Source organism: Vigna radiata, chromosome 10 (genome assembly GCF_000741045.1).
Source record: "Vigna radiata var. radiata cultivar VC1973A chromosome 10, Vradiata_ver6, whole genome shotgun sequence".
In the NCBI taxonomy this organism is placed as follows: Eukaryota; Viridiplantae; Streptophyta; class Magnoliopsida; order Fabales; family Fabaceae; genus Vigna; species Vigna radiata.
Window position 1 is genome coordinate 13,353,143 of NC_028360.1, and position 26,929 is coordinate 13,380,071.

The 26,929-nt window shown below is 32.0% G+C and overlaps 2 protein-coding genes and 1 long non-coding RNA gene across 6 annotated transcripts; all 3 read left to right on the forward strand.

Moving 5' to 3' along the window:
- The first annotated feature begins 1,496 nt into the window (after window positions 1-1,496).
- LOC106775789 (DEAD-box ATP-dependent RNA helicase 46) lies at window positions 1,497-9,434 on the forward strand. Its single transcript, XM_014662977.2, has 8 exons — window positions 1,497-1,678; window positions 1,882-3,158; window positions 4,381-4,602; window positions 4,928-4,996; window positions 5,530-5,799; window positions 5,898-6,248; window positions 7,528-7,805; window positions 7,965-9,434. The coding sequence occupies exons 2-8, from the start codon at window positions 1,902-1,904 to the stop codon at window positions 9,049-9,051; spliced, it is 3,534 nt and encodes a 1,177-aa protein (XP_014518463.1). The 5' UTR covers window positions 1,497-1,678; window positions 1,882-1,901; the 3' UTR covers window positions 9,052-9,434.
- A 5,376-nt stretch (window positions 9,435-14,810) lies between these two features.
- On the forward strand, window positions 14,811-20,555 carry LOC106775943 (YTH domain-containing family protein 2). 4 transcript variants are annotated; one of them, XM_014663198.2, is made up of 8 exons: window positions 14,811-15,073; window positions 15,783-15,846; window positions 15,945-16,089; window positions 16,167-16,240; window positions 16,316-16,780; window positions 17,787-18,194; window positions 18,324-18,536; window positions 19,447-20,555. In XM_014663198.2, exons 2-8 carry the CDS (start codon window positions 15,799-15,801, stop codon window positions 20,041-20,043), a joined length of 1,950 nt encoding a protein of 649 aa, XP_014518684.1. In that variant the 5' UTR covers window positions 14,811-15,073; window positions 15,783-15,798; the 3' UTR covers window positions 20,044-20,555. The 4 variants fall into 4 exon arrangements, with proteins under 4 accessions (XP_014518684.1, XP_014518685.1, XP_022643061.1 ...); XM_014663199.2 differs by lacking the exon at window positions 15,783-15,846; XM_022787340.1 differs by lacking the exon at window positions 15,783-15,846 and having other exon boundaries at window positions 15,980-16,089.
- Window positions 20,556-25,250: 4,695 nt separating this feature from the next.
- Window positions 25,251-26,914, forward strand: LOC111242647. The gene is made up of 3 exons (XR_002669934.1): window positions 25,251-25,492; window positions 25,876-25,922; window positions 26,686-26,914. It is a non-coding gene; the product is annotated as an uncharacterized LOC111242647 (long non-coding RNA).
- Window positions 26,915-26,929: the final 15 nt, after the last annotated feature.

Below are 26,929 nucleotides of genomic sequence, written 5' to 3' on the forward strand. Positions count from 1 at the left end.
TGAGAAGAATGATAAGTTTTGATTTGATTTATAATTTTCGTAAAAGTAAATTATAATGTTTCTCTTTACACATGTTCATGAATAATAACTAATCCGGTAAATTATAAATAATGTTTCACTATTATTGGATTTGCATGAAAAAATTATATTCATTATCTGTCTCTTAGATATTAGATATTCACATTAAAAAATTATTAATTTTTTTCAACTAGTGAATACTTATTGAATAATCATAATTTTTTTTTAAAAATATTTTGAGTTTTATTCGTGAATATCTATTGAATAATCATATTTTCTTTTTAAAAATATTTTGAATTTTTAAACGAAGTTCAAAATTAAATTGCAAGAAATATAAATAATAAAAATTAGCAAAATTATAATTAAATCTTGAAATAATTATTTGAGTGAAAACAATAGTAAAAAAATAAAAAACAGAGATAGAATTTTGAAAGAGAAAATAAAATTGAAAAGAAGTGCATCTCTCCAATTTCTATCTCATGAATAGTTTGATGGAAATACACAAGAATTTATATACATCTCATAAGTAATTCAAATATTTATATAAATATTACAATAATATATTTTTTTGTTTGTTTTTATTTTCCAAAAAATTTAGAGTGTTCTTTTAAATATTATTAACACAAAAAAATACATCTCTACAAAATCTCATCAACAACTTAAAAGATTTATGATATATATGTATACTATTTTAAATTTAACCGTTTTTTAATTATAAAATTATCTATAAAATAAATACGAACTATTTATAAAAATTATTCATATTTAATTTTATGATTATAATATTTTTTTTATTATCATAAAAAATAATACATATGGAAGGACATATTTTTACCAGTTAATAAATAATATAGATGTGGATTTATCATAGACATAGATTAACAATATAAACAAGTGAAAACACATAAACACCTATGTGTTTACTTTTTTATTATATATTAAATTTTTATTAAGCTATAAAATAAATTTTAATTATTAAATCAAAACATATTAATAAACTATAAAATAAATTAAAAAATAATTATAAAAACAAATAATCTTATATTTTTTTATTATGTGAATGGTTTTTTTATTGTAAATTATTATCTAAATCTTAAAAATAATAACAAAATGGTAAAATTTTCTTTTTTATGATTAATTATTTGAATTAAAAAAATTATTAAAAAAAGTAAAATTACAATAAAATTGTGTAAGATGAATTCACTCTAAATAATCAAAAAAATATTATTTAATTTTATATAATAAAATATTTATATGAAATTATTAATATATTTTTTATTTTCAATTAATATAATATATATATATATATATTATAATTTTAAAACCGTATAATTATCACAATTTTGATCTCTTATAAGTTCTACAGTTCTTAAAATAATATTCAGTGGACCCAAAGAAATACTGGACAATGATAACCGTTGATAAGGGTTACTTTCCATCACATGGTCCCCTGTATTTGAGCTTAAATTGCACACCTGCATCTACATATTTACATCTTCCGTCTCTACAACCCTAACCCATTGCATTCAACAAACCAAAGCTGCCTCTGTTTTCGCCTCTTGTTATTGTGCAATTTTTTCTTCATCTATACACACAACGCCAACATGCCAAATCACAATTAGAAACACACCCTCACAAATTCTCACTCATATAACCTAAGGTAAGTTTCGCTCTGCACTCTTCTTGCAATATCATAATGTTGTTTCTAGGGTTATTGAAGTGTTTTTTTATTTTCTATTTGTTTACCTCTTTTAAAGAATTCATAAGTTTGGATTACGAGCGGTCAGATTTTGATGGAATTCTCTTTAGTATTTCTATAAGATGTATTGCCGTGTTGTTTGAACTTTTAGTTATTGATTGCAGAGATATAATACAAATTTGTTATGGCCACGGCGGAGACCGCTCCTGCGGGGCTTGGCCCTAGATATGCACCTGATGACCCTACTCTTCCACAACCATGGAAGGGATTGATTGATGGCAGCACAGGATTGTTATATTATTGGAATCCTGAAACTAATGTAACACAATATGAAAAACCTCCTCCTGTAACACCACCCTTGCCTGCGCCTGTGGCTTCTGCACCGAACTTGGCACCTATACCTGTGTCTCACACAATGCAGACGAGTGGGATGGGACCGCAGCATGGACAGCCCTTAATGCAAGGCCAACCTTCGCAACAGCAGCTGGGTCACCTTGCCCAACAGCAAGGACAATCGATGCCACTTCAGCAAAGTCCCCATATGGTGCAAATCACCCCGCAGAACCACTCTCAGGGTGCTCAGTCTGCTCCGCAGCAGAACTCACTGATGACACAGTCAGTACCGCAGCCAGTCTTACATCAAGCTAGACAGCAAATGTTGCAGCCCCAGGGGCAGCAAATGTTGCAGCAGTCTCAAGGACCGCAAATTCAAAATCAGATGCCGCCACAGGCAATCCATTCCCAGCATTTTGGACAAGGAATGCCTCAGGATCATGGCTCACATATTGTACCTCCACAAGTACATCAATTTCCTACCCAAAACATGCACTATATGTCATATCAGCAAAACATTATTACACCCAGACAACCAAACTCTCAACACATTCAGCTAAACACTGTCTCACCCGGGCAACCTAACCCCCAGCAGGTTCAGCATAACATGCATAGTCAACCCTTCGAAAATCAACAAACAACATTTCCAAAGGTAGAGGAAGCGGAGTTTAAAAATGGAAGCCAGGTTGGACTTTCACCATCCCAGTATCCGCAGAGGAGTACCTTGCCTGCTCAGAATAATCAGAACCTTCCTCCTGACACAGCTTCTGGTCAAATGCCTAATGTAGGTGTCAATGCTGGTCAGCCACAGCAATTTAGGACTGCCTTATCAGGCAGTGTGCAGAAGTCGCCCTCTGCAATGCCATTGCAGCAGGGTGGATCTGATTTATATTACCAACATGGTCCTAACTTTCATAAGCAGATGAGCCCAGGAATGATGCATGGTCATCCATCCAATGTCCATCCTGCTGGCCAAAAGATGAGTCAGGAGGACAATTTACGTGGCAGAGCAGGAAATGAATATTACTATAATTCTAACAAAGATATGTCCACAATGGGTCGTCGGCAACCAGATATGACTCAAATACCCGTTCCAAGAAATCAGCAGGTAGTTTTTTGCCCTAGTACAAAGTTTAAACCATAGCTTCATTTTTCAATCTTCAACTACTATTATTGCTTTATTTGTAATGGTATTTGATTGCTAGTGATATAAAGTTGTTTCAATGCTATGTTTAAAGTGCTGATTAATATATGAAAACCTCCATCACATTCTCATTTCCCTCCACAAAATAATTTTTCTTAATGAAATTGATAGGCTTCTTAGGAGCAAGAAACCTGGAACACAATTCTGGTTTAACTCCAGAAAGTGCAACACAACCACTGTATCTTTATTTCAGAAAACACAACAATTGTACAACACTTTCAAGGAAGCCTGTCTTCCTCCCTCACAGCATGTGCAGATCTTGTCTCAACTACAAACAATACCAAAACTCTCCCCTGACAGAACTTATTTCCCCTTATATAGCTAAATCCTAGCTAACTCCTAAAACAACCTCCTAATGTAACTGCCTAACCACTCCCCCTCCATTCTATTTTATGTTCAGTTTTTCCCCCCATTTTCCTGATATAAACCCTTAAGATCCTATCAGAAATGGCTGCAATTAGTGTTGTACTTGGCTGCAATTCATTTTCCCCTCTGAATATAAAAAACATTATCACAAAAGGTCTATGTTAAATGACTTTTATACCCTTTAATGTAATGGTAGGTGGATAAGTTGATGGCTAGTCAAACAATAAAAAAAGTGCAGTCCTCATTTTCACTCCAACCAACTTCCCTCCTTCCATTTTCTCTTAAACAATATTTTGTGTCAATCCAAACATTACACCCTTGGTGCATCTTTCTGGATCAGTTAAGACAATCCTCATTAATTTCTCAAAAAGATTCTAAAATCCTAGCATCCAACTTTCTAGCATTAATCAGTATGCCTAAAATAACCTCCACTTCTTGAGTTTCTTAGCAGCAAGAGACTTAAGATTCCTGCGTGATGAACTTCTTGATAATATGCTATATTATTGAGAAATAGTTAAATATTTACACTTTTTATAATGTTGATACAGCTTTTCTTTTTGCTGTGTGCCTCATGACAGTGTTTTTAAAGGCGCCTTTCATCTTTGACTACTTCAACACGTTTTGATAATGCATTTGTGAAAGCTTCAGTTGTCTTTGTCAATTTTTAATCCTTTAATTTTTAAGTTGATTAGCCATCAATTCCTGTTCTTTGTTGTAATTAAATATTTTCATTTTATGATTCTGTGAAACATCTATGCAGGATACGAGGATTGGCAATACTCCTTTTCAAAACGTAATGCCAAGTGGGAATGGAAGTGGTATTGCTGGGAATGCTATGCCTAGCATGTTTGTTCCTCCAATGGGAGGACCTTCACCTCTCTCTAATAACGCTTTAATGAGGCCTTCTTATATGGGATCTTCTGATGCAAGTGATCTTTCACCGGCTGAAATTTACTGCCAGCAACATGAAGTTACGGCAACGGTCAGTATATCTTAGTACAAATAGCATCTAGGCCAAGCTTTTACACTACTCTAGGCATATTTGATATTATAATTTAATTTTGCTGTATGTTACAAGCAATTAAGACGCTTCAAAATCAGAAGTGAAACCAAAGCATATCTTTATTCTTATATACTATATACAATATGAGATGATATGATCTTCTTAGGGGAGATTGTTACGGATAAGTGCCATGGTTTTGGTTCCATTGTTTTTAGTTTCGTGTAGAATGATTTACTTTATTTTAAATTTATATTTTTGTTCATAATTATAGTTCTCTGACATCACTATTTGTCTCACTGGACAGGGTGGTGACATTCCCCCTCCTTTCATGACATTTGATGCTACTGGGTTCCCTCCAGAGATATTGAGAGAGGTAAGTTTATTTTCTCCTATTATATGGTGTTGTATGCATATTGGTGCTTCCTAGGAAAGAAATGGTTTTACTCCTTTTCCCCCATTTTTTTTAACTTAAAATTTACTTTTAAACTTGTCTATTTTCGCTTGTCGCAGGTGCGATATCTGCTCCAGAGCAGGAGCATATGTCGTACGCTGCAATGCTAATCTGCTATTGGCACAATTACACGTGCAACTACTATCCTGATTTTTGGAGCCTGCATAATGGATGGTTGGAGCCTTTCTTGGGCATCTTCTAAGGGTGGATGGCCCTCCATTCTTCAAATTTCTATGTGACCTGGGATTTGTTGCTTATTGGCTCCGCCTCTTATGTCTTTTTTGCCTTTTTTAATTGCCTCAAGTTGCTTCAGTAAGCAACCATAACCTATAGGTCCTTGTTTTTGTTTGCTAAATTATATAAGTTGAATGCAATTTTGTGTTTTGCAAATCAAAAGGCATTGGATTCGTGCACCATTCATAGGTCTGATATCTAGTCATATACTGTCATTTCAGATATATTCTGCTGGCTTCTCAAATCCAACACCAATACAGGCTCAAACATGGCCTGTTGCACTACAGGGTAGAGACATAGTAGCAATTGCCAAAACTGGCTCTGGGAAAACATTGGGTTACTTAATTCCTGCCTTCATTCTTCTTAGACAGCGACACAATAATTCTCTGAATGGCCCCACTGTCTTGGTTTTGGCTCCAACACGGGAACTAGCGACACAGATTCATAATGAGGTTATCAAGTTTGGTCGATCATCACGAGTCTCTTGCACGGTTTGTCCTAGACCTTCTATCTTTTCCTTTTTGTCGAGTTTTAGCCTATTAAAGTTTGTCTTTATCTTTTGGTTTATCTGTTTTATTTCCCTTTGCAGTGCTTGTATGGTGGAGCACCTAAAGCCCTTCAACTAAAGGAGTTAGATCGGGGAGCAGACATTGTTGTTGCCACACCTGGTCGGCTCAATGATATACTTGAAATGAAGAAAATTGACTTTGGGCAAGTTTCACTACTTGTGCTTGATGAGGCTGACAGAATGCTTGACATGGGTTTTGAGCCTCAAATCAGGAAGATTGTGGATGAGATTCCTGCACGCAGACAAACTCTCATGTACACAGCAACCTGGCCAAAAGAAGTAAGAAAAATTGCTAGTGAACTTCTTGTGAATCCTGTCCAGGTTAACATTGGAAGTGCAGATGAGCTTGCTGCAAATAAAGCCATCACACAGGTATTTAATTGTGGCTATTTATTCAAAAAACCAAGTTCGTGGTAATTTTAGTTTATCTTGTGTCTGTATGCTCAGTTTTGGTGAATTTGTGTTCAAGTTTTGTGTGACTGTTAAAAATATTTGCTTCTTCCTTTCATTTTTTTCTTTCTGTTATATTCTATATCCAAGGTTCTACTTCCGGATTTAAGGATGACGTGTTAAACCTCCAAATTTCAATAAATTTATTTTCCTTGTTTGGATATTGGCTTCTTCCTATTATTTATACTCTTTGTATTATTATATTCTATATCTAAATATCCAATTGTGGAAGTGAATGGCGACAAACTTTACCAATAAAGCTGAAGGTTTGATTCTTGGAGTCGTTGTCACTTATAAAGGGTCTAATCACCACGTCTACCTTTATGCTTGTGGGAAGGGACTGAGGATGGATATCTAAAATATAACAAGAACACATTCTAAATACAAGCATTGACATGCCAATTCAACTCTTCAAACTCATCTATGATTATTATTGTTTTATTCTTTGTGGTATTTGAAGTTTCTTAAATGAGAATGCCGTCAAAATACCTTTTCAAGAAGTTATAATTCTTGATGACACTTTTGAAATGTTGGTTAATATAATCTTTTTTTACTGATGTAACAGTTTAACACTTGACCTAAAAGCGTCTTCTCTATGGTCATTGCGTCATGTAGACCTTCATGTGGCTATGAGTATCATCCTTAACATAGTAATGTACTAGTGGTTTCATTGTCTTCTAAACTGTTCTGCAATTTTTTTTTTCTAAAAGGACCGAGACCTGACCCAAGAGTAAGATTGTTGTGTTTGTGACCTTGTGGTCATGATTAAAAGGTCTGTACATGTTTGACCTTTTGCCTTCCCCTCAACTATTGGAACCTTGTGCCCTGGTATTTTTTTTGGGATTGGTCCACTTATAGAAAGGGTGTTGCAAACATTATCTTTCCAGAAATTAAAACACTGCCTTTAATTGTGTTAAATTTGTGTGAATGGATTTTGTTTTTTTTTCTGAAATACATTTTTTTTAGAATGAGATTGTTTTCTGTTGTGCCATATGGCATTGTCTATTGTGCTTATTTAGGTCTGTTTTGTATTCGATGTCATTATGCTGTTATCTCGTATCCTGACTTTTATCTCATATCCATCATTAATTTCTATGAATAGATTTACTTTAATATGTTCCAAATGAAACAATATTTTGTTTTAGTTTCTTGGAGACTTATACTCTTTTTTCCGTTCCCTATGTGATTTGTATACATGCAGTATGTTGAAGTTGTCCCACAAATGGAGAAGCAGAGGCGTTTGGAACAGATCCTCAGATCCCAAGAACGAGGTTCTAAGGTCATAATATTTTGCTCCACGAAGAGGTTATGTGATCAACTAGCTCGTAATATTGGCCGCACTTTTGGGGCTGCTGCAATTCATGGAGATAAGTCTCAAGGTGAGAGAGACTGGGTTTTAAGTCAGTTCCGGACTGGGAAGTCACCAATTCTGGTTGCCACTGATGTTGCAGCTCGTGGGCTTGATATTAAGGATATAAGGTTAGCTTCTTTGTGGTAAAGAATATAAATGAATGGGCCATATTATGGAGTCTTTATGTTACTTTTGCATGTGCTGGATGTTTATCACATTGAGGCTTAGCTTTGTTTAGGAGTTTTTATATGCTTCACTGTAGTTGAACATGTGAATTTATGTTACAGGGTGGTAATAAATTATGATTTCCCCACTGGAATTGAGGACTATGTGCACCGTATAGGAAGAACTGGAAGAGCAGGTGCTACTGGAGTGTCATATACCTTTTTCTCTGAGCAGGACTGGAAACACGCTGGTGATTTAATCAAAGTTTTGGAGGGTGCTAATCAGCATGTGCTTCCAGAGTTAAGACAGATGGCTTTGCGTGGGCCATCAAACTTTGGAAAGGAACGGGGTGGGATGAGTAGGTTTGATTCTGGTGGTGGGCGTTGGGAGACTGGTGGTCGTGGTAGCATGAGAGATGGTGGCTTTGGTGGTCGTGGTGGAATGAGGGATGGTGGCTTTGGTGGTCGTGGGGGTGGCATGAGGGATGGTGGTTTTGGGGGGCGTGGGGGTGGCATGAGGGATGGTGGCTTTGGTGGTCGAGGTGGAGGCATGAGGGATGGGGGATTTGGTGGACGTGGTGGTGGTTTTAGTGGACGTGGTGGCATGAGGGATGGAGCTGGTGGGAGAGGTGATTTCTTTCCTGGTAGGGGCAACAGGGGTAGGGGATCTGGTGGTCTTCGTGGTGGTCATGGTGGTTGGGGTAGGGGTGAACGTGGTATGGATGACCGTGGTCAGGGGCGTGGACGTGGCCGATTTGACAACAGAAGGGATGTTTCTTACAAAAGTAGAGGCAGAAGTTATAGTCGAAGCCCAGAAAGAGTCCGAACATGGGATTATAGTAGCAGTAGCAGAAGTCGTAGTCGAAGCAGGAGTTGGAGCAGGGATCGTAGTAGAAGCCGAAGTCGCAGCTGGTCTCGTGGCCGAAGCCGAAGCCGAAGCCGAAGCCGTACCCGCAGCAGGAGCCGGAGCCGGAGTTATGATAGGCGGGATAGGTCAGTTCAACAGCTTCCTGATCGAAAGGATCTTAGGCCACACGAAGTGGGAACTTCTGAAGCAAGAAATCTTCCCTTGTCTCCTGGTCCTGGCAAACAGGAGAATTCCTCTTTGGGAAGTGAGCAAGGGCAGCAGCAATCTGTTGTTGTTAGCTCTGATCCAGGGAATCCAGAAGCTGTAGCAGACCTTAGTCACGAATCAGCTTCTGGTGTTTAGACTCACGATTGGATTCTCGATTTTTGGGAAGGCATTCTAACTTTTTGTCTTGGTGGGTAAACCTTCCACTTTAGTTTAAGATTGTCTTTACATGGTGATTACCTTATGGCTAGAGGTTCATTCACGGGGTAGTGCTGTATGAAATGAGTGAACGGTCTAATATGATATGATACTGCATCAACATTATTTGGTGAGAGTTGTTCGATGGTGCTTAATTTTGATTAATTGGCGATGCTCGTCTAGCTTACGTATCTGTCTGGTTGGTTTTATTGGAGGGCATTATTTTAATATTTATATGCAGTATTGGTTGTGGAATTAGAATTAAACAAATTGTAAGGAATCATTATTGTTTTGTACTAGGCTACCGCTCAAGTCACCTGACATTGTGGTTATTTTCTTTCCTTCGTGTTAACAGATGTTGGCATTTGCAAAAAAACACAAATAAAAAAACATAATTAACTAAATACAATGCGTCAAATTATTGTGTGGGAACAACGTTTGTGTTTCATATTTTGTGTGTAGATGAAGAATGTGGTGTGAGTAGGAAAAGCGCGTTGAGAAACGGAGATAGGTGGAGTAGTGGGTAAGATATTTATGGGCAAAGCAAGGAACATAATCGCTTTTGTTTTTTGCAGCAAGTGCTTCCAAGATTTACGTTAAATTAATGGTCAGGAAAAAGCATCCACTTTCTCTTTGCTTCCTGAGCAGCAGATTCATCTCAAAATCTTCCCACTCATTTTCCATTCCCATTTTGGTATTTTCATACTTTCCTATGAAAAACGAAATCTACAAGTTTCACCAAAATGTTTATCATTATTTTTTTTATTGTTATCAAATATTACATAAACGAATTACCCTTTCTGTTATTATTGTGTTTAAAAAATAATCTCATTATTATACAATAAAGATAGATCTAATCGGTAAAAATTACACTCCTATATCATAAAGACATTACTTTGAATTTTAATGAAGTGTGGAATTAATTTATGAGCAATCTACAACTGGTGTAAGTGACCTGATTTACTTAAACTTTATAGGGAAAAGGAAAAAGAAAAAAAAAGGCTTAAATTATTTTTAAAAAATATTTTTAAAGATTTGTAGAATGTAAAAATAGTAATCCTAGCACATATTCCATATATTTAAAAAAACTTATTCAAAAGAAATTACTTCGTTATTTTCATAAGTTTTAACTTGGTCATTAATTAAATTTTGTAAAAATGATTTTCCATGTACTTTTTCAGGATTTGAACTCATGCATATATTAATTTCATTTTTCTTTTCTAGATATAAATATGAGGGTTTTTTCTAATATACTCTTGGTTGTAAAAAGTTAAATCCATGCATTTTACAGTATTGTAAATGTAAAGACAATAAATATTGAGAATATATAAAAGATATTGAGACCAAATATAGAAAATAGTTGTGTTTTATTGAGTATGGAAATTTTGTGTGATTCAATTTTAATTATGTATTGTTAATTCTTTGATATGTGTATCTTGCAAGTACTGAAATGAAAACTGCAAGTATTGTTTTAAGTGAATTGTATGTATTATCTGATTTTTCTACTAATTTGGACTAAAGATTTATATGTATTGGTTGATACAAATTTAAAGACGCAAAAATAATTATAAGTTAATGGGTTATATATATTTTTATCTTTGAATTTTAACATGAAATAGAAATTGTTATATATTCGAAATTTTGATATATTTTGACTCCTAAACTATAAAAAAATATAGTCCTTTTAATTTAATTATATTAATTTATTTTTACATGTTGAGTATGAAATTCTTTTTATATGTATATTTTATATTAATATTTGAATTGTTTATATCATACAACATATTATTACTTTAATATAAGTTGGAAAATGTATTTAACATATCAAAACCATTTAATGTAATTAGATTAAAAAAATATATTCATTTATTTTTAAAATAAAACCAAAACATATCAAAGTTTCAAATATCAAATATGAACAAATTTTAATTTCACATTAAAGTAGAAAAATGTTGATCTTTAATTTAATATATCTAAAGCTATCAACTTAAATTGTAAATCAGAGTAAAAATTCACTTAAATTTTTAAACTCAACTTAATTGACCATCACATAACTATAACATTCACATAATTAAAATCGTCATCCTATTTTTCAAATATAAGTTTCAAACATCGATGATATAATATTAATCTCTTAATTATTTTTATACAAAATTTCCTTAAAAGGTGAGTATTTAATTTAAATGACCAAGAAATATAAAATTTTATCTAAAATCATATATCTATGTTGTTCAATTTCAAAAGTCAAGTTCTAAACACAATTTTAATGTATAAATATAACAAAAAGTATAAATAATGAAATCATACAACATGGAACATAAAAAAAGAGTTAAATATGTTTTTTATTATTAAACTTTCATCCAAAATTGGAATTAGTTTCCTTTTAAAACTTTTAAACAATTTAATTCATTAACTTCAACAATATGTGGATTTAATTATCTAAATGAAAGGACGTTTAAATTTTGTTGAGTTGTAAAATGGCGTTTACCATGACATATGAAGTTTGGACATACCTTTATGCACGTGGCAACCAAGATTTTTGACTTTCATTGTCATTGGTGATATTTTCTTATCAACACAATCATTACAGCTCTAACTTCATCACCATTTTTTAACTCAATTATCAACCCCTTTATTTTTCGCACAACATAAAACACATAGTCACTTCATCCTCTTTAAAGACAAAAAACATATCTAATAAAAAAAAATACTAAAGTCAAGTAATAAACTTTTATTGCAAAAGAAAAACTACACAGGAAAGAGATTTAATATATTCACCCTAATGAAAATGAGAACGAATTCATTTAAAATACACAAATGATTAATAAAATGAGAAGTTTAAGTTGAGAATTTCTATAGAATTATTTCTCTCATAATAACTTTTTATAATTATGGTTTGTTTTACTTTTAAAAAGTCAAATCAAATTTTATCTCTTAAAATACTCTAAAAATATGTTTTTTTCTTAGTAAATGAGTTGTTTGTTTAATAAATACAATTATTTTCTCATCAAAGAAGTGTCTTATTGAACAAATATTTTATCACTCAACAAAAATATTTCAAAATAACTTAAATTTTTTTGACTTCAAATTTTTATATCTCTAGAAAAAATAATTAGACAAAATATAACCACTTTTATCTCACAAAATTTTGTATAAACCATAAATTTCAACCTTAAATACACAAACTTTATTTCATAAAGACAAATTAAAATATCCAACTAATATGCAAAATATTATATGATGTATGTGCGCTATAAGAACACAAAATCTAATGAGAACGATTTTGTTTACATATATCTGTAATAATATGAATATATATGATATTTATTTTATAATTTCAAAAATATTTATTTTAAATTTATATAAATAACCATAACACTTGACTTTTAGGTCTCATTACGTAAAACTTGTAACTATAGAATCATTCGAGTTGTATGGATAGCACACGTGTGTATATATATATATATATATATATATATATGGGGTTTGTTAACGTGCATAGGTTTGTTTTTCAGTTGGTACATTTTAACAATGTGTACCGGATTACAGTAGACAAAAATACCCTCATATATCATGGATTCTAAGTTTTAAAGTCAAGGATATTTAAATAATTTTCATTCTCAACACTAAAAAAAGAAACCCCAAACCCTTACTCACCTCTTCCATTCCACTCAATCCTTTCTCTTTCATCTCTCTCATTCCAACCTTTTATCTGTCTACTGTAGTCCCAATTAAAAAAAATCATAAACATTGGCTCTAAAAAAAAAAAAACCCTCAAACCCTTACTCACCTTTCTCATTCCTCTCAATCCTTTTTCTTTCATCTCTCTCACTTCACTTCAACGTTTTCTCTGTCATATCTACTATAGTCTCAATTAAAAAAAAATCAGAAACACTGGCGGTTAAGTAATTTCTTACAAAAAAATGATTTTATAATGAGTTTTCATTTTATAATTGTCTTATCTAATTGAATTGGAGAGATCTTGAATGAGCCTTTTCCTGGAGGCGAATATGTCAATGACTTAACTCTTTCCAAAGGTAAATTGTTTAATGACGAGTATTTTTTATTTTTTTTCAGTTGGATCTAACATGAGATGATAGAGAAAAGGTTGGAATGAGAGAGATAAAAGAAATGAGAGAGGTGAGTAAGGCTTTTGGGTTTTTTTTTTTTTTTTTTTTTTTTTTTTTTTTTTTGAAAATGAAAATTATTTAAATATCTTTGACTTTAAAACTTAGAATTCATAATATATGAGGGTATTTTTGTCTACTATAATGCGGTACACATCGTTAAGAAGTACCAACTGAAAAACAGACATAAGCGCGTTATCAAATCCATATATATATATATATATATATATATATATATATATATATATATAAGTTTTTGTATATAGAAATTACTAATAATTATACATGGAGAAAAACAAAAAGTACTAATGTTTTAAAACATCAGAAGACACGTTAGAAATAAATTTAATGCTTAATAAATAACTAAACATGTTTAATGTAAAGAGAGACAGGTTAATATCCTAATAGGAAACTGTGAGATTTTGTTTATCAATCTAATTAGGTAATCAACTTTTTAATCTGAAAAAAAAAACAAAATTCAGGTGTGAAATATTATAACTAGAATCATTATCTTCACATGCAAAAATTGTCTTCATTTTATTTTCAGAACTTTTCGATAAAGGAGAACAAGATACTTTACTATAGGAAAGTTATTGCATTTTATACTTTTGATAAGATTACAAATATGGTTTTTACAATTACGATGTCTGTATGTGTTATAATGGTAACATTTTAAACAATACTATTTAATTTGACATAATCTTTATAAATAACTACACTAATCATGATGATTATTGGAATTCAATCTTTTTCTCGGCATAAGAAAACCAAATTAACTTATTAAGTATTTAGATAGGAAAATTTAAAAGATTGACTTAACGAACTTTAAATGTTTTGTGCTAAAATATTTTACTGGATAGAGAATTTTCAGATAGTTATGAAAAAAATGATAAAATTTGAAGTTCTATGAAAAATATTATTCTACCTGAACAAAAAACTTAAAATCTGATTTTCAAATTGTCTTGTTTAAATAAAGCATTTAATAAAACAAAAAATAAAAATAAAAATAATTTAAATTTAATGTTTTTTTAAATAACTTTCAATCCAACCACAACTTAAATTTGATTTTATTTAAATTTTGAAAATCCTTGGTGAAGTGGGTGGAATGTTGAACACCTTATCCATTAACCATATACATGTATGAAGGTTTATACGTATATATATTAATTAATTAATATTAAAAAATGTACATACCTACCAACAAGTGAACAATATTAATAGGAGCACAATTAAACTGATAAAGAAAGGGAGGGAATCATACACCCATTTTCGGCTACACGGAGAGAAAATGTTATTCTCACAAGTAGTTCTCCTTGTCACTCTGACCGCTCCAATAGTAGCGTCCAGTGCCATTGTCGGTGAACAAATCTGAAGGGTACTATAGTCAAAACAAAAACAAATCAAAGGCCACAATTGGACAGTGATCACCGCTATAGTAAGCCAATCATAATGCGTGCGCATCAAGCAGGCAAAACGACGGCGTTGGCATTTTCGAAGTGGCATTTTCGTTGTATCCGAAGCGGCAGAGGGGTAACTAGGTGATTTGAAAAGCGAGCGCAATAAGAAATAGCGAAACGCTTCGTATCTTATAGTGGGGAATCAATCTCTCTCTTCACTACTCCACTTGTGGGTTCTGGTTTTTTTGTTACGCTCACCAAAACGGCTCTCACGCAGGCCAAAAGCTTCACCGTTTCGGTTCCTGCTTAGGGTTTCCTTCTCGCATAGTCAAATGCCGCGCGGAGTCGATACTTCGCTCTTCGCACTCTCCAGCTCCAAATCCCCTCCGCGTTTTTCACCCACCATGCATTGATTCTTCTTCCTCCTCTTCTCTTCAGGTAATTTCACTCCTGTCTCTCTCTCTTTTCCTTCCTCATTTTTCTTTCTCGACTTCTTTTTATCGAATATTATGTTAATCTATAAGTCAAGAGTGCTTGTTTTTTGTGAATTTTCTGACGAATTGCGCTTGATTGTGCCTGTGGAAACCGAGTTTCTAGTTTATGTGTAGGTTTAGGGTGGGTGAATTTTCGTTTCTCTTCGTTGTTTTTTTTTTTTAAATTGTTTTCATATTTGGTATGATGCTGAGCTTTATTTTGATTTTGAGGTCTTTAGCGGCCTGAAAGAATGAATGAAGTGAATTGTGTGCTAGTAATTGCTCCCTTTAGGAAAAAAATTGGGCGTGTTTAGAATTTATTTAGAACTCGAACTGGTGCGTATCATATACGAGACACTGCTAGTGCATGATGGGATTTACTTGATATACTCAACATGCAGCTGTTGTTTGTATAGTATTTGTGATCGTGGTTTAATTTGGTTATCTTGTCATGCTGATTTTTATTACTCTTTGTATTTCTATTGTTCTTTATTCTTGTTGGGTTTGAGTTTATTAATATTTTGTTGAGATGTTGTTTTACATATAATATAGTTTGGATTATGTGTTTTTTACTTGATGGAAACACTGTTTATGTCTAGTGTTTCTTATTTCTATCTTTGATACCTTTTTAATTGTTATGCGTGCTTATGTTATGACTTTATGACTGTCTACAGTGGTGGCAGTTCTGGTATGGAAGTGTATGATATTTCTGAAACTAGAAACCATGATGCACATATGGTAAAAGAATTTAGTCTGCAACCTTTGTCCTTTAGTATTTAAGTTTTCAGGATTACTTTGATGTTAGACAGTAAATGTTTCATTCTTTTTGACTTTAGATTGAAGGTACTGATTTAAATTCACACTTCTCAAGCCCAAATCTTGGACGAACTGAGGTGATGGCTAACGAAGGAACCCCTGAGTTTTATGTTGATCAGAACATGTATTACCCTACTTCCAACAATTATGGGTATTACTGTACAGGTAAATTACAAATATTATAACGTTAGTTTTGTTTTGAAATTATGTCATGGTGATAATTTCTTACTCATTGTGCTTAGGTTTTGAAACACCCGGGGAATGGGAGGACCACCATAGGATTTTTGGTGTAGATGGTCCCAATGTTCAGTACGCGGCAAGTTCAACTCCTGTCTCTCTCTATCTATGTTGGTTAATGGATTTTTTATAATGGTGCTGTTCTTTTTTTCAGGGTGCACAAAATGAAAGTTTGCCGTATGTATATTATAGCTATGGATATGCACAGTCTCCATACAATCCATATAATCCTTATATTCCTGGTGCTATGATTGGAACTGATGGCTCATTTGGAGGAGGACAACATTATTACACCCTCCCCAATTATCAGAACCCAGTTTCTGCCTCTGGTTATATTCCCATTATTCCGCCAGACACTTTTTATGATAGTTCTGCAGATTCCTTTTTTGGAGCCAGTGCTTCTGTCAGTAAACCTGATGGAAGAGGTTTGAAACATAAGTTCAATTCAGCTTCTGGTAACTTTTCTAGGAACTCTTCAAAATTTTTATCAAATCAGACAAGTTCCTTGGCCAGGGTGTCAGAAGGGCCGAGGGGTAATGATGTGAGGAAGCAAGATTTAACACATGCAAGTGTGTCCGGTAGTAGTTTTCTCAATTTAGCTTCACCAGCTGTTCATCAGGTAGTTGTTTTACCCTCTTTTAAATTATATTTGAATTGTTGATTTACACATTTTTTCTTATGGTTAAATGATAATAAACTTATCTGCATGAAATCAGTTTTTAGTACTTCATCACTAATGCGTCATGTTTTTTATATGCCTTTGGATTGTTTCGCTTGGTGAATATTAATTTGTGAAATTTTAAATATTCTTTATAAATAAAAGATGGCTAAATTCAATGGTATTGAAAAAGGGCCATGGAGGAAATCACCATGCAGTCCTGCACCACTTTGCAAGGAAGAAACTGGGTCAGTGTGGAATTAGGAAACCTGAGTTGCCTACAGCAGCACATAGCTGTTCTTCCACGTAGTCCCCCTGACCCAAGCTCCAGGGTCACTTTTTTGTACAGCGCCAACCACCTACCCTTCCCTTTTTTTCTCTTTTCTTCTTTAATGCTACCTTCCCCTTTTCTTTTTCTTCTTATTTTCTACTCTAATTATGTTTTACTGTTATTTTAACTCTTGAATTTGAACTTAGTCTTATGTTGCTTTTATTTTATTGTTATTTAAATTTATAGAGACTTGTTACTGTTAACTTTGTGGCTGTGTTTCAACTTTTTTTTGCACTACAATCATATTTATGCATTTTTTTTATTTGTTCATATGTATATATTTGACACTTTTGTCTGAGTCTTCCGCCATAACTTGTTATGGTTTTTTGAAATATTTTCTTCAAGAATATTTTGGTTGTGGATATTTTCCATTTTCTAATATATATGACCATTCATAGTTATTGTTTTTTTCATGATGAGTGGGTGGTTTGATAATTGATTGGGGTTTCTTTCAACATGTCGTTTTTGTTAAGAGTTGTTTTGGTTGGCTCACTGTTATGCTTTTGTAGTAGACTTCTGAATTTCAACTTGTAGATACAATTTCTAAAGGGAATGTTATGACTTATCATCAAATATAAAAATGCCTTATTTAACAATAATGAATTTTCTAATTTCAAATCTAATGCTAATGGACAGTCTGCAGTTGCTAAACTTAGGCCGAAGCTTCACCCAGGCAAAGTTCCAAGTGGTGGAAATGGAAGCTCTGACATATTGGGTGAGCAAAATCGGGGCCCTAGAGTTGGAAGATCAAAAAACCAATTGTCTTTGAAAGCCTATACAACGGTGACAGGAGATGGTAATGAGCAGGGGAACATTGTCATTTATACTGATCAATACAACAAGGAAGATTTTTCTCTTGACTATGAAAATGCAAAGTTTTTTGTTATAAAATCTTACAGTGAGGATGATGTGCACAAAAGCATTAAATATAATGTGTGGTCATCAACACCTCATGGAAATAAGAAGCTGGAGAGTGCTTATGAGGATGCACAGAAAATAGCAGCTGAAAAGTCTGGAGTCTGCCCCATCTTTCTATTTTTTTCTGTGAGTGTTCAATGAATTTTAATCCTGGTTCTTTATTATTTGTTATCTACTCTCTCTCTCTCTCTCTGTTATTTATCAGCAAGTCACACTTACTTTTCATGTATAATATTTTTCTTCCTTTTAATGAAGGTCAATGCAAGTGGGCAGTTCTGCGGGGTTGCAGAGATGGTTGGTACAGTGGATTTTAATAAGAATATGGACTTTTGGCAGCAAGACAAATGGAGTGGAAGCTTTCCTGTAAAGTGGCACTTCATTAAAGATGTACCAAATCCAAATTTTAGGCACATTATACTGGTGAACAATGAAAATAAGCCAGTAACTAACAGTAGAGACACACAAGAGGTATTCATTGTTTTTGCCTGTATTTCCTTTAACAAGTTTAGACATGGCAGGTTATTATATTAACATTTTACAGTAGTGCGGGTGATTGTTAATTTTTGACCAAAATTTTCAATTTATCTGGTGTATTGTTTTGATATATTGATTGTTGAGTTATTGGACTGTTGGTTATCTACATACTCCTACATTCTTGAATTTCTTTTGTTAAAAGTTATATCTTATTTCATTCTTCTTGAATTGGTAGATTTTGATTTAACCGTCTTCTTACATGAATTTACTATTATTTTATTGATATTAGTATGCATGATTCCAGATGTGAATTTATTCAAAATGAACTTAGTGAACTATTATTGCACATCACATTTGATATCACTGCTGAATTAAGCTATTTTGGTACAATTATGGTTTTGCTTTGCATCAATAAATATAGCTTATTATCCTTTAACAAGTTTAGACATGGCAGGTTATTATATTCACATTTTACAGTAGTGCGTTATTGTTAATTTTTGACCAAATTTTTCAATTTATCTGGTGTATTGTTTTGATATATTGATTGTAGAGTTATCGGACTGTTGTTTATCTACTTACTCTTGCATGCTTGAATTTCTTTTGTTAAAAGTTATATCTTATTTCATTCTTCTTCAATTGGTAGATTTTGATTTAACTGTCTTCTTACATGAATTTACTATTATTTTATTGATATTAGTATGCATGGTTTCTGATGTGAGTTTATTCAAAATGAACTTAGAGGACTTTTATTGCACATCACATTTTGATATCACTGCTGGACTAGGCTATTTCGGTACAACTATGGTTTCGTTTTGAATTCAATAAATCTAGCTTATTAACCTTTATCTCTATTTTTCTGCATACGCTTGTTACATTGATTATTATGTTCCTTGCTTATGCACAGATAGTGTATTTGAAAGGTTTGGAAATGCTGAAAATATTCAAAAATCACACATTGAAGACATCTTTACTTGATGACTTTATCTACTATGAAAGCCGACAAAAGATCATGCTGGATGAGAAAGCCAAGTTGCTTGGCAAGAACTTTGATAGTCCAATATTTGCACCTGTATTGGAAGCTCCCCAAAAGCTGAATTTTACGTCAACTGGTAATTATGAGAAGAATTTGAAGCCCCAGGATGATTCGGATGGCTTAAAACAGATTCCAGTTTCAAGTCTTGAGCAGATTCCTAGTAATTCTAGTGGTACTAGCATCAAGCCTGTGGATGAGAAAGCTGATAAAACTGTTGCTAAAGATATTTCTTCTATCTTAAAGATTGGTTCAGTCACTATTGCTCCCAAACAGGTTGAGGCTAAACAATCCATCAGCATTGATAATAAAGAACCAGTTGATGTCCTTACAGTAGGCTCGATGCAGGTCAAAGTCAATGGGTTTGGTTCATCATCTGGATTCTTGAAGGTTGGCAGCATCCCACTTGATGGAAGAGCATTGCAACCGGGAAAAGGAGATACTTCCGTTAAAACCAGATCACAACGGTAAATTTTGCTTTGCGTTTGAAGCAACATCTCGGTAAAGATGGATTAACGGTTGCCCGATTGGATTTTACAATTGGGATGTTGATTTTGTTTTTGATCATTGTGTTTCCTACATAGTTCATTTGCCAATGATGATGTTTTGCTGCAAGGCTGTTATATCTTGGGCCTTTAGACGGTGTTGATTGGATAGTGTAATGTCCTCAATTTTATTTGTGCTTTTCGCCTGCCGGTTCTCAACATTCAAGGAGTGAGTGAGTTTGTTCATCCAATCTGTGTTGAGAAACCTGCTTGAACATCCCGCCACATAGTCGAGTGAGTCTGCTTTATTGACAAGATCACATTTCTATTCTATTGTTTTGAATGTAGTTCATCCTTATTTGGTTAAAAGATGAGCAAATGTAACAATTGATTAAACGAGCTTTCTAAGGTGAGAGTATATCAATGTCTAGTGTATTAATTCTTGTACCTTATAATCTAATCTAAGGTGGAATCAGATCAACGTGTTGTCGTTGGAAATGTTACGTTTGCTTGATGAAATTGTCGTTTCTCAAATCCCGACGAACTGTTTAAAATTTATATTTACAATTTAACAAGTTAGCGCTTTTTATTTTTCTAGTTCTGAATGTCATCGTCACAGTTATTCCTTGAATTTCCCTGAATCATTAATTCAAGTTTTTCTACTCTGAAAGCTAATATATGAAATTTAAGTTGTTTTAAAAATTCAACCAAAAGAAGCGAGCTGAGAAACTGATCGTATGTTACGTTGTGAGGCATGATGACTATCATGTGGGTTTTGACGGAAAGAATCTCGTGACCATGCACCTAAAATAAGGTGGTGACTAGGGAGTACTTGCATCTGATCAGTGGAAAGACATACCTTATTTACCAAAGGTGCAATTGGTTCCACCCAATTACCAAACCTTCCAACTAGGTCTAATTATATCTTTGGGCTAGATTGAGTTATGAGATGTGTGGTTTTAATGGTAACAAAATTATTTCAAATGAACTGAAAGTGTTTTCAAAATTATAATCAGGAGTAATAAAGTGGACATTGGTCTATCGGTCAAATTACAGAGACACAATTAATTAATATTTGGAACAACTTTAGTGAGCTTTGTGTTACATAACTTGATGTGATACCTAAATTTGGTAAAGTTTAGTATGGTGGCAGTTTTTATTCATCTTTATAGCATGTCAAAAAAGAAAATTTTTAAAATAGTTTTAGTTTTTTTCGAAAGCTGTGTTATAGTTATTATTATTTGAGAAAACATTAATGCTAAGTTTGAAGTTTTGTATAATTGATTGTTTATTCTTTTCTTTATAAGATAGGTTGATGCTAAGTTGCAATGCCATCCATAGTTGATTGATTATACTTTCTAACGTAGTTTTATTATGATATCTTGAGTCAATGTCCTTATGAATGGATCTTTATGTTTGCACTTGGTAAAAAGACACTGATTATTTTTGAATTTATATAATATGGCGATTTTTCAAAAAAAAAATCAACACATATTATTGAGTTAGAGATTCTCAACGTGCTAATCCTTGTTATAGACTTGGAGTCATGGAATCATTTCATATATTTTGAATGTGTGTGAAGCTTAGTTAAATATGCTAAATTTATATATCCTAGCTAGAAATTAGAAATGATCATAAGTGGGACTACTATTCAAAGTGTGGAATTAATTTAATTTTTTTTAAAGTTAAAGTTAAGCTAACATTGTCAAACACAAATTTAAACTAAAAATGTGAAAATATATTAAGGCCATTTATTCCTAAATTACTCCAGACTAATCACATTTAATCATGGACTTTTTATGGGTTAGATTACCAAAAAACAAATGCGTTTTGTTGATATCATTCAACCGTATAGTCTCGTACCTATACAGTCTCTAGACCCCTCTCATTCCAGTATATGTTCGATTCGTCCATGTACCACTTTTACTAAAAGCCTGTCAGGAGTTGCACTTTGTGCTTCTCGCACGCGATCACTCTCCGTTTTCGTCGAATGTCACACAAAGTACACAATTAAGTTTAGAAATCTTTTAAATTTGAATTCAAGCTAAAAATTATTGAAATACAAAATTGAGTTAAAGATTTAAATATGCTTAATGTGTGAGTCGAGTTAAATATTTTTAAGACGTGAAATTCAAATACATCAAAATTAACTATAAATGTTAAAAGATTAATAAATAAAAAGGTTAAATATTTAATGATTTTACTAAGTGAATAAAATATTATTATATTCATGTTCATTCTTAAAGTGAAAATTCAAACTAAATATTTTTAAATATAGATCTAAACTAAAAATGTTAAAGCATATTCTCATACTATTGATTTTCAAGGTGCACAATCAAGTTTAGAGATATTAAATATGATTAAAACACAAAGTTGAGTTAAAAATTGTTTAACCCTAATGTGAGTTAGACATTTAATGATTTTACCAAGTAAACAAAATATGACTACATTTTTCTTCGACCTTAAAGTAAAAACTTATACTTATCTTTGTTCCTATCCTCGTTAGATAGTGAATTACTTATAGTTAGAATGTCCTGAATACTCATTACATATTTTTCCTAAAAAAAATGCAAAAACAAAATTAAAAAAAATAAAACATGCTGTTTTTAGTAATTTAATTTTAGAAGGACACATTTTCTCTTCTTGAGTATTAAATTTCAAGAAAAAAATTACTGCCACACAAATCTAAAACTAAATTACTAAATAATGATTGCATAAATGACAAGTAACTATAACCTATTGGAAGAGAGAATAAAAAATAATGTAACAAAAAAAAAGAGTTATTCAAATAATTTAACCATTAACAAGATGAGATAAGATTTTTAAATAATTAATCACTTAAAATTGATAGTTAAACATTTTCACATGATAAAAAATAAACAAAAAATAAATTTATTAAAAGGGAACATAATCTATCAAATGTGTATTCTAAACGAGTGTAATTCTATAAAATTAAAGTTTATGTTTTATGAAATAAAACATATTGTTTGAACAAACTAGATAAAAGTAAAAATTATTTAATTGATGATGTGATAAAGGAAAAATACTTTAAAAATTTGAGTGGATCTGATAAATTTTGAATGAGATAAACAATTCTTAGACATTCTTTCACGAATATTCACATATATAATCTTTTATATATATAAAAAGTTCATAAATATTCTTTCACAAATAATTGACGAATAATGAAACAAATAATAATTTCTTTTTTTTTAATATAAAACATATAACAAATAGGACATTGGTGACAACATTTTAAACGGGTGCGTGATGACAAAGAAGAAGAATTTGTGAACATCCTATGCAAGATATCTGATTTTGCATGTGTGGTTGTGATTTCTTAATAATGCCAGTTTTTTATTTATTTCTTTTATTTTTATTTTTTTTATGTGTTCCACCGCATAATATGTAAATTTCATCATATTTTTAGTTAGCATGCAATAATAGACAATTATCTTAAAAGGTGAAGACCACAAATTCTTTATCTCACTAATTAACTTTGATGAACTAATTATTCATACATTGGGAAATATACCTAACTTAATAACATTAGATAGGAGAACCCTTTTTTCCATAATGAGTATCAGTACATGCAAAAGACACAGTACAGTTTCTTTTGGAAATAAAAGAAACTGATATTATTAAGAGAGGATGAAAATGGCAATTTGGTAGGTTAGAAGACAATTATATATTGATGAATTGGTATATAAAAAACAATGATATTGATTTTTTACTCAAAATCTCAACACATTGACTGTCAAATTCAGATTAGGCATTAAATGTTTGATCATTATTGTTCCATAACAGGAGTTAGGTATAAAATGTATCAACCCTTCTTCATCAACATCTAGAATTGGAATGTTCATAAAAAAATTTAAAAGAAAGAAAGAATAGATCCAATGAACTGAACTTAGGGGAGGAATAATAATAGAACTCAACTCATACTATATTCCGACAAAAAACCTTATTTGAAACATTCATGTCTTGTTCTACTTATTTAGGGTTTATGTTTGTATTTTAATTTCAACAAAGATTGTTTCTTTTAACTATGCCTTGGTTTTGTTGAATAACTTAAGCACTTTGATATTAGATATTTAAGTTCAACTTTGGATAATTTTTGAGGTAAATATTTACATCGAGTTTCAGTTAAATTCTAATTTGAGAATAATATCAAAAAAATTGTTGAAGAAATTGTCCATATATAAAATAACAGTATCTTATTCTTTTTGAATATATAAAAACGAACATTAATATACATATATATAATATTAATGTAGAATATGCATGTTTAATTAAATAAAGGTGTTGATTTTGATCAGCAATTTAGCAATTAGATTGAGCCAATACTTTGGCTTGAAATAGTTACCATTGTAAATTAGAATACAGATTCAAAGATTTTGAAATATATAGAATAATTTATTTATTTTTTACTATTAACCCACTAGTATTTTTCTTTGCTTTTTTCTTTGAAACAACTTTATAATTAATTTGGTACTATCATTTACCATTTTAGAAATAATTTGGTACTTCATATACATTAGTTAGGTTTTGGCTACAGACATTGGTTAGGTCTTCATCATGATTAAATTGGGTGACTATTTTATATTTTTTTTAATATTAACGCAATAATTACATATTCAAAACTTGAATTCAAAAGCACTAACTCAATTAAAAAAAAAATTATGTCAAAGACTTTTTTTTTCTTCTATTAATTCAACCAGAATAATATTCTATTCCACGTCAGTATTTAGTTAGTTGTACAACATACTACTTTTTCTTTTTTTATATAGAAATCAATAATACATTTAGTTCATGGATTTATACAAATTTTATTTCTTAGTTTCTATACTTATCATCCATTTTAATTTTTTTCACATGTAATTTTAATCTGTTGTCTTAAAAAGAATTATTGTTTATATTTTATTTTAATCCTTTTCATTTTCCATTGTCTAAATTTTTTAATAATTTTTTTTTCTTCAAAGGATTAAAATCAGTTTTAACTGTTTTACAAATCACTTGTAACTTATAAACTCTATTTAGTTTCAATGATATCCAACTAAACAACAATTTAATTTTATAATTACATCTACACTACAAAAATAATATATTATAATAGGGGTTAAATTTCGGGGGTTTTTGAAAACCTCAGCTACCTCCAGCGGTTTACCTCAAAACCGTAGTTAAGTTTTCAATTATTATTTTAATAAATCTTCGAATCCTTCTTATTACCTCATTTTCTTCTTTCTTCTCCATCTCCCGTTTTCTTATTCACTGTCTTTACTGTGCTCACAGTTTCTCTAACCTAGTTGTCCAGTGTCAATATTGCTTCACGGTTCACCACCGTCTCCTCTCCACTGCAGTTCTCGACTTGGACTCATTTTTCACGATTCGTCAGGGAATGTGCGACAGTATCCTTCGTCGTTGGTCCCTCATCGGTAAGTTCTCTTTTTCTGGATTCCCTAATTGCTTCGCCTCTCGTTTGAACTCCATTTTCCATCCCGTTACGCTATTCTGAAAACCCTAGAAATTAGGGAAAACTAATCCCTATTAGAATTTGNGAAATTAGTTTTACAAATGTGGATAGAAAATAGGGTTGGATGCAAAGATTTTCTATATTAAAGCTTTCACTGTTTTGAAGTTTATGAATCTCGTTCTTTTGTTCTACCTTTCTCTTGCTTTATATGCACTTTCAATTTTCNTATTAGAGCTTGACTATGACCTGTTTTGTTAATTTGGCCATTTCGCATAAAGCAATTTTTATTTCGCTTTAATTAAATAGATTATGAAGTTATATGCCCAATGTTGTNTCTTTTCTCAGNTTTTTCTGTGTCGGATAGAGTATGTTCCTCCATTAAGCAAAAGAAGGTACTTGTTTCTTTCACATTCTCCTAACATATTTTATAATCTTTTCTTTCAAGATAAAGAATTTGCATAAAGTATGTTTCTTCAGGATCATTGGTTGTTATTAGGAAGTGGAGTTTATTCAAGTGCTTTGGTTGTTGTGGTCTGTTTCCAATTTGCTCTCCTTCATGTAGAATACACACCATTGTCACCATATTTGTTACGATTGTTTTAGTAGGCTTTAAAAAATGAACTTGTCTCAGTTGGATCATAGTTATGACAACTTTTCCTAATTAAAATCTTCAAAAAGTTTAACAAGATTGAAATAGAAGTTNACTNGAAAGATGAAAGGCCTGTTGCTGGGAGCATTGGTTCTTATAGCACGTNAGAGCAAGCTCAGCACCCNGGTTATTTCATTCTAACTTTGGCATAAATAAAGTTGCAAGGGGAGGATTGTGCCAAAAACTGAGTGTGACATCTGTTAATCTTTGTGAAAAAAATTAAATTGGGTTATATCAAATTTGATCAATAGTATTATCAATTTGATTATAGTAGAATCGTCATTGTCCAATGTTTTCTAGTTGGTAAACACCACAATAATTAAGTTACCTTCTTTTTTATGATTATTTTGATTTTATGGCCTTAAGTATCTTGAAATGCAGTATGGTAATAATTCTATTGTACCGCATACAAATGCAAAAGGAGTTGCACAATTTCCTTTACTTTTGTTCTGCTCTTGGAACTGAAATTAAAGTGCATGATAGTTCTTCGATTTGATTTCTTCCAGCGCTTTGGAAGCTTTATGGAGATGCTATTTGGTGGGCGCTATGTGCTACTTTTGATGTCTCTATTTTCTATTTATCGTGAGTTAATATACAATGAATTCTTCTCTGTTCCTTATCACATATTTGGTGCCTCTGCTAACAAATACCGAGATAATACATGCAGGTGTCTTTTATTTCTCACTTTCCATTGCCAGTTTCAATTCTCTCTTTTTTTGGGTGCCATAATGTGGATCCACAATGCATTTG

Coding starts and splice junctions, on each gene's coding strand:
- LOC106775789 (XM_014662977.2), top strand. CDS start 1,902: ATGGCCACGGCGGAGACCGCTCCTGCGGGGCTTGGCCCTAGATATGCA. Junction 5,800..5,897: donor CATCACGAGTCTCTTGCACG/GTTTGTCCTAGA, acceptor TTCCCTTTGCAG/TGCTTGTATGGTGGAGCACC. Junction 6,249..7,527: donor CAAATAAAGCCATCACACAG/GTATTTAATTGT, acceptor GTATACATGCAG/TATGTTGAAGTTGTCCCACA.
- LOC106775943 (XM_014663198.2), top strand. CDS start 15,799: ATGGAAGTGTATGATATTTCTGAAACTAGAAACCATGATGCACATATG. Junction 16,781..17,786: donor CTTCACCAGCTGTTCATCAG/GTAGTTGTTTTA, acceptor GCTAATGGACAG/TCTGCAGTTGCTAAACTTAG. Junction 18,195..18,323: donor CCATCTTTCTATTTTTTTCT/GTGAGTGTTCAA, acceptor CTTTTAATGAAG/GTCAATGCAAGTGGGCAGTT.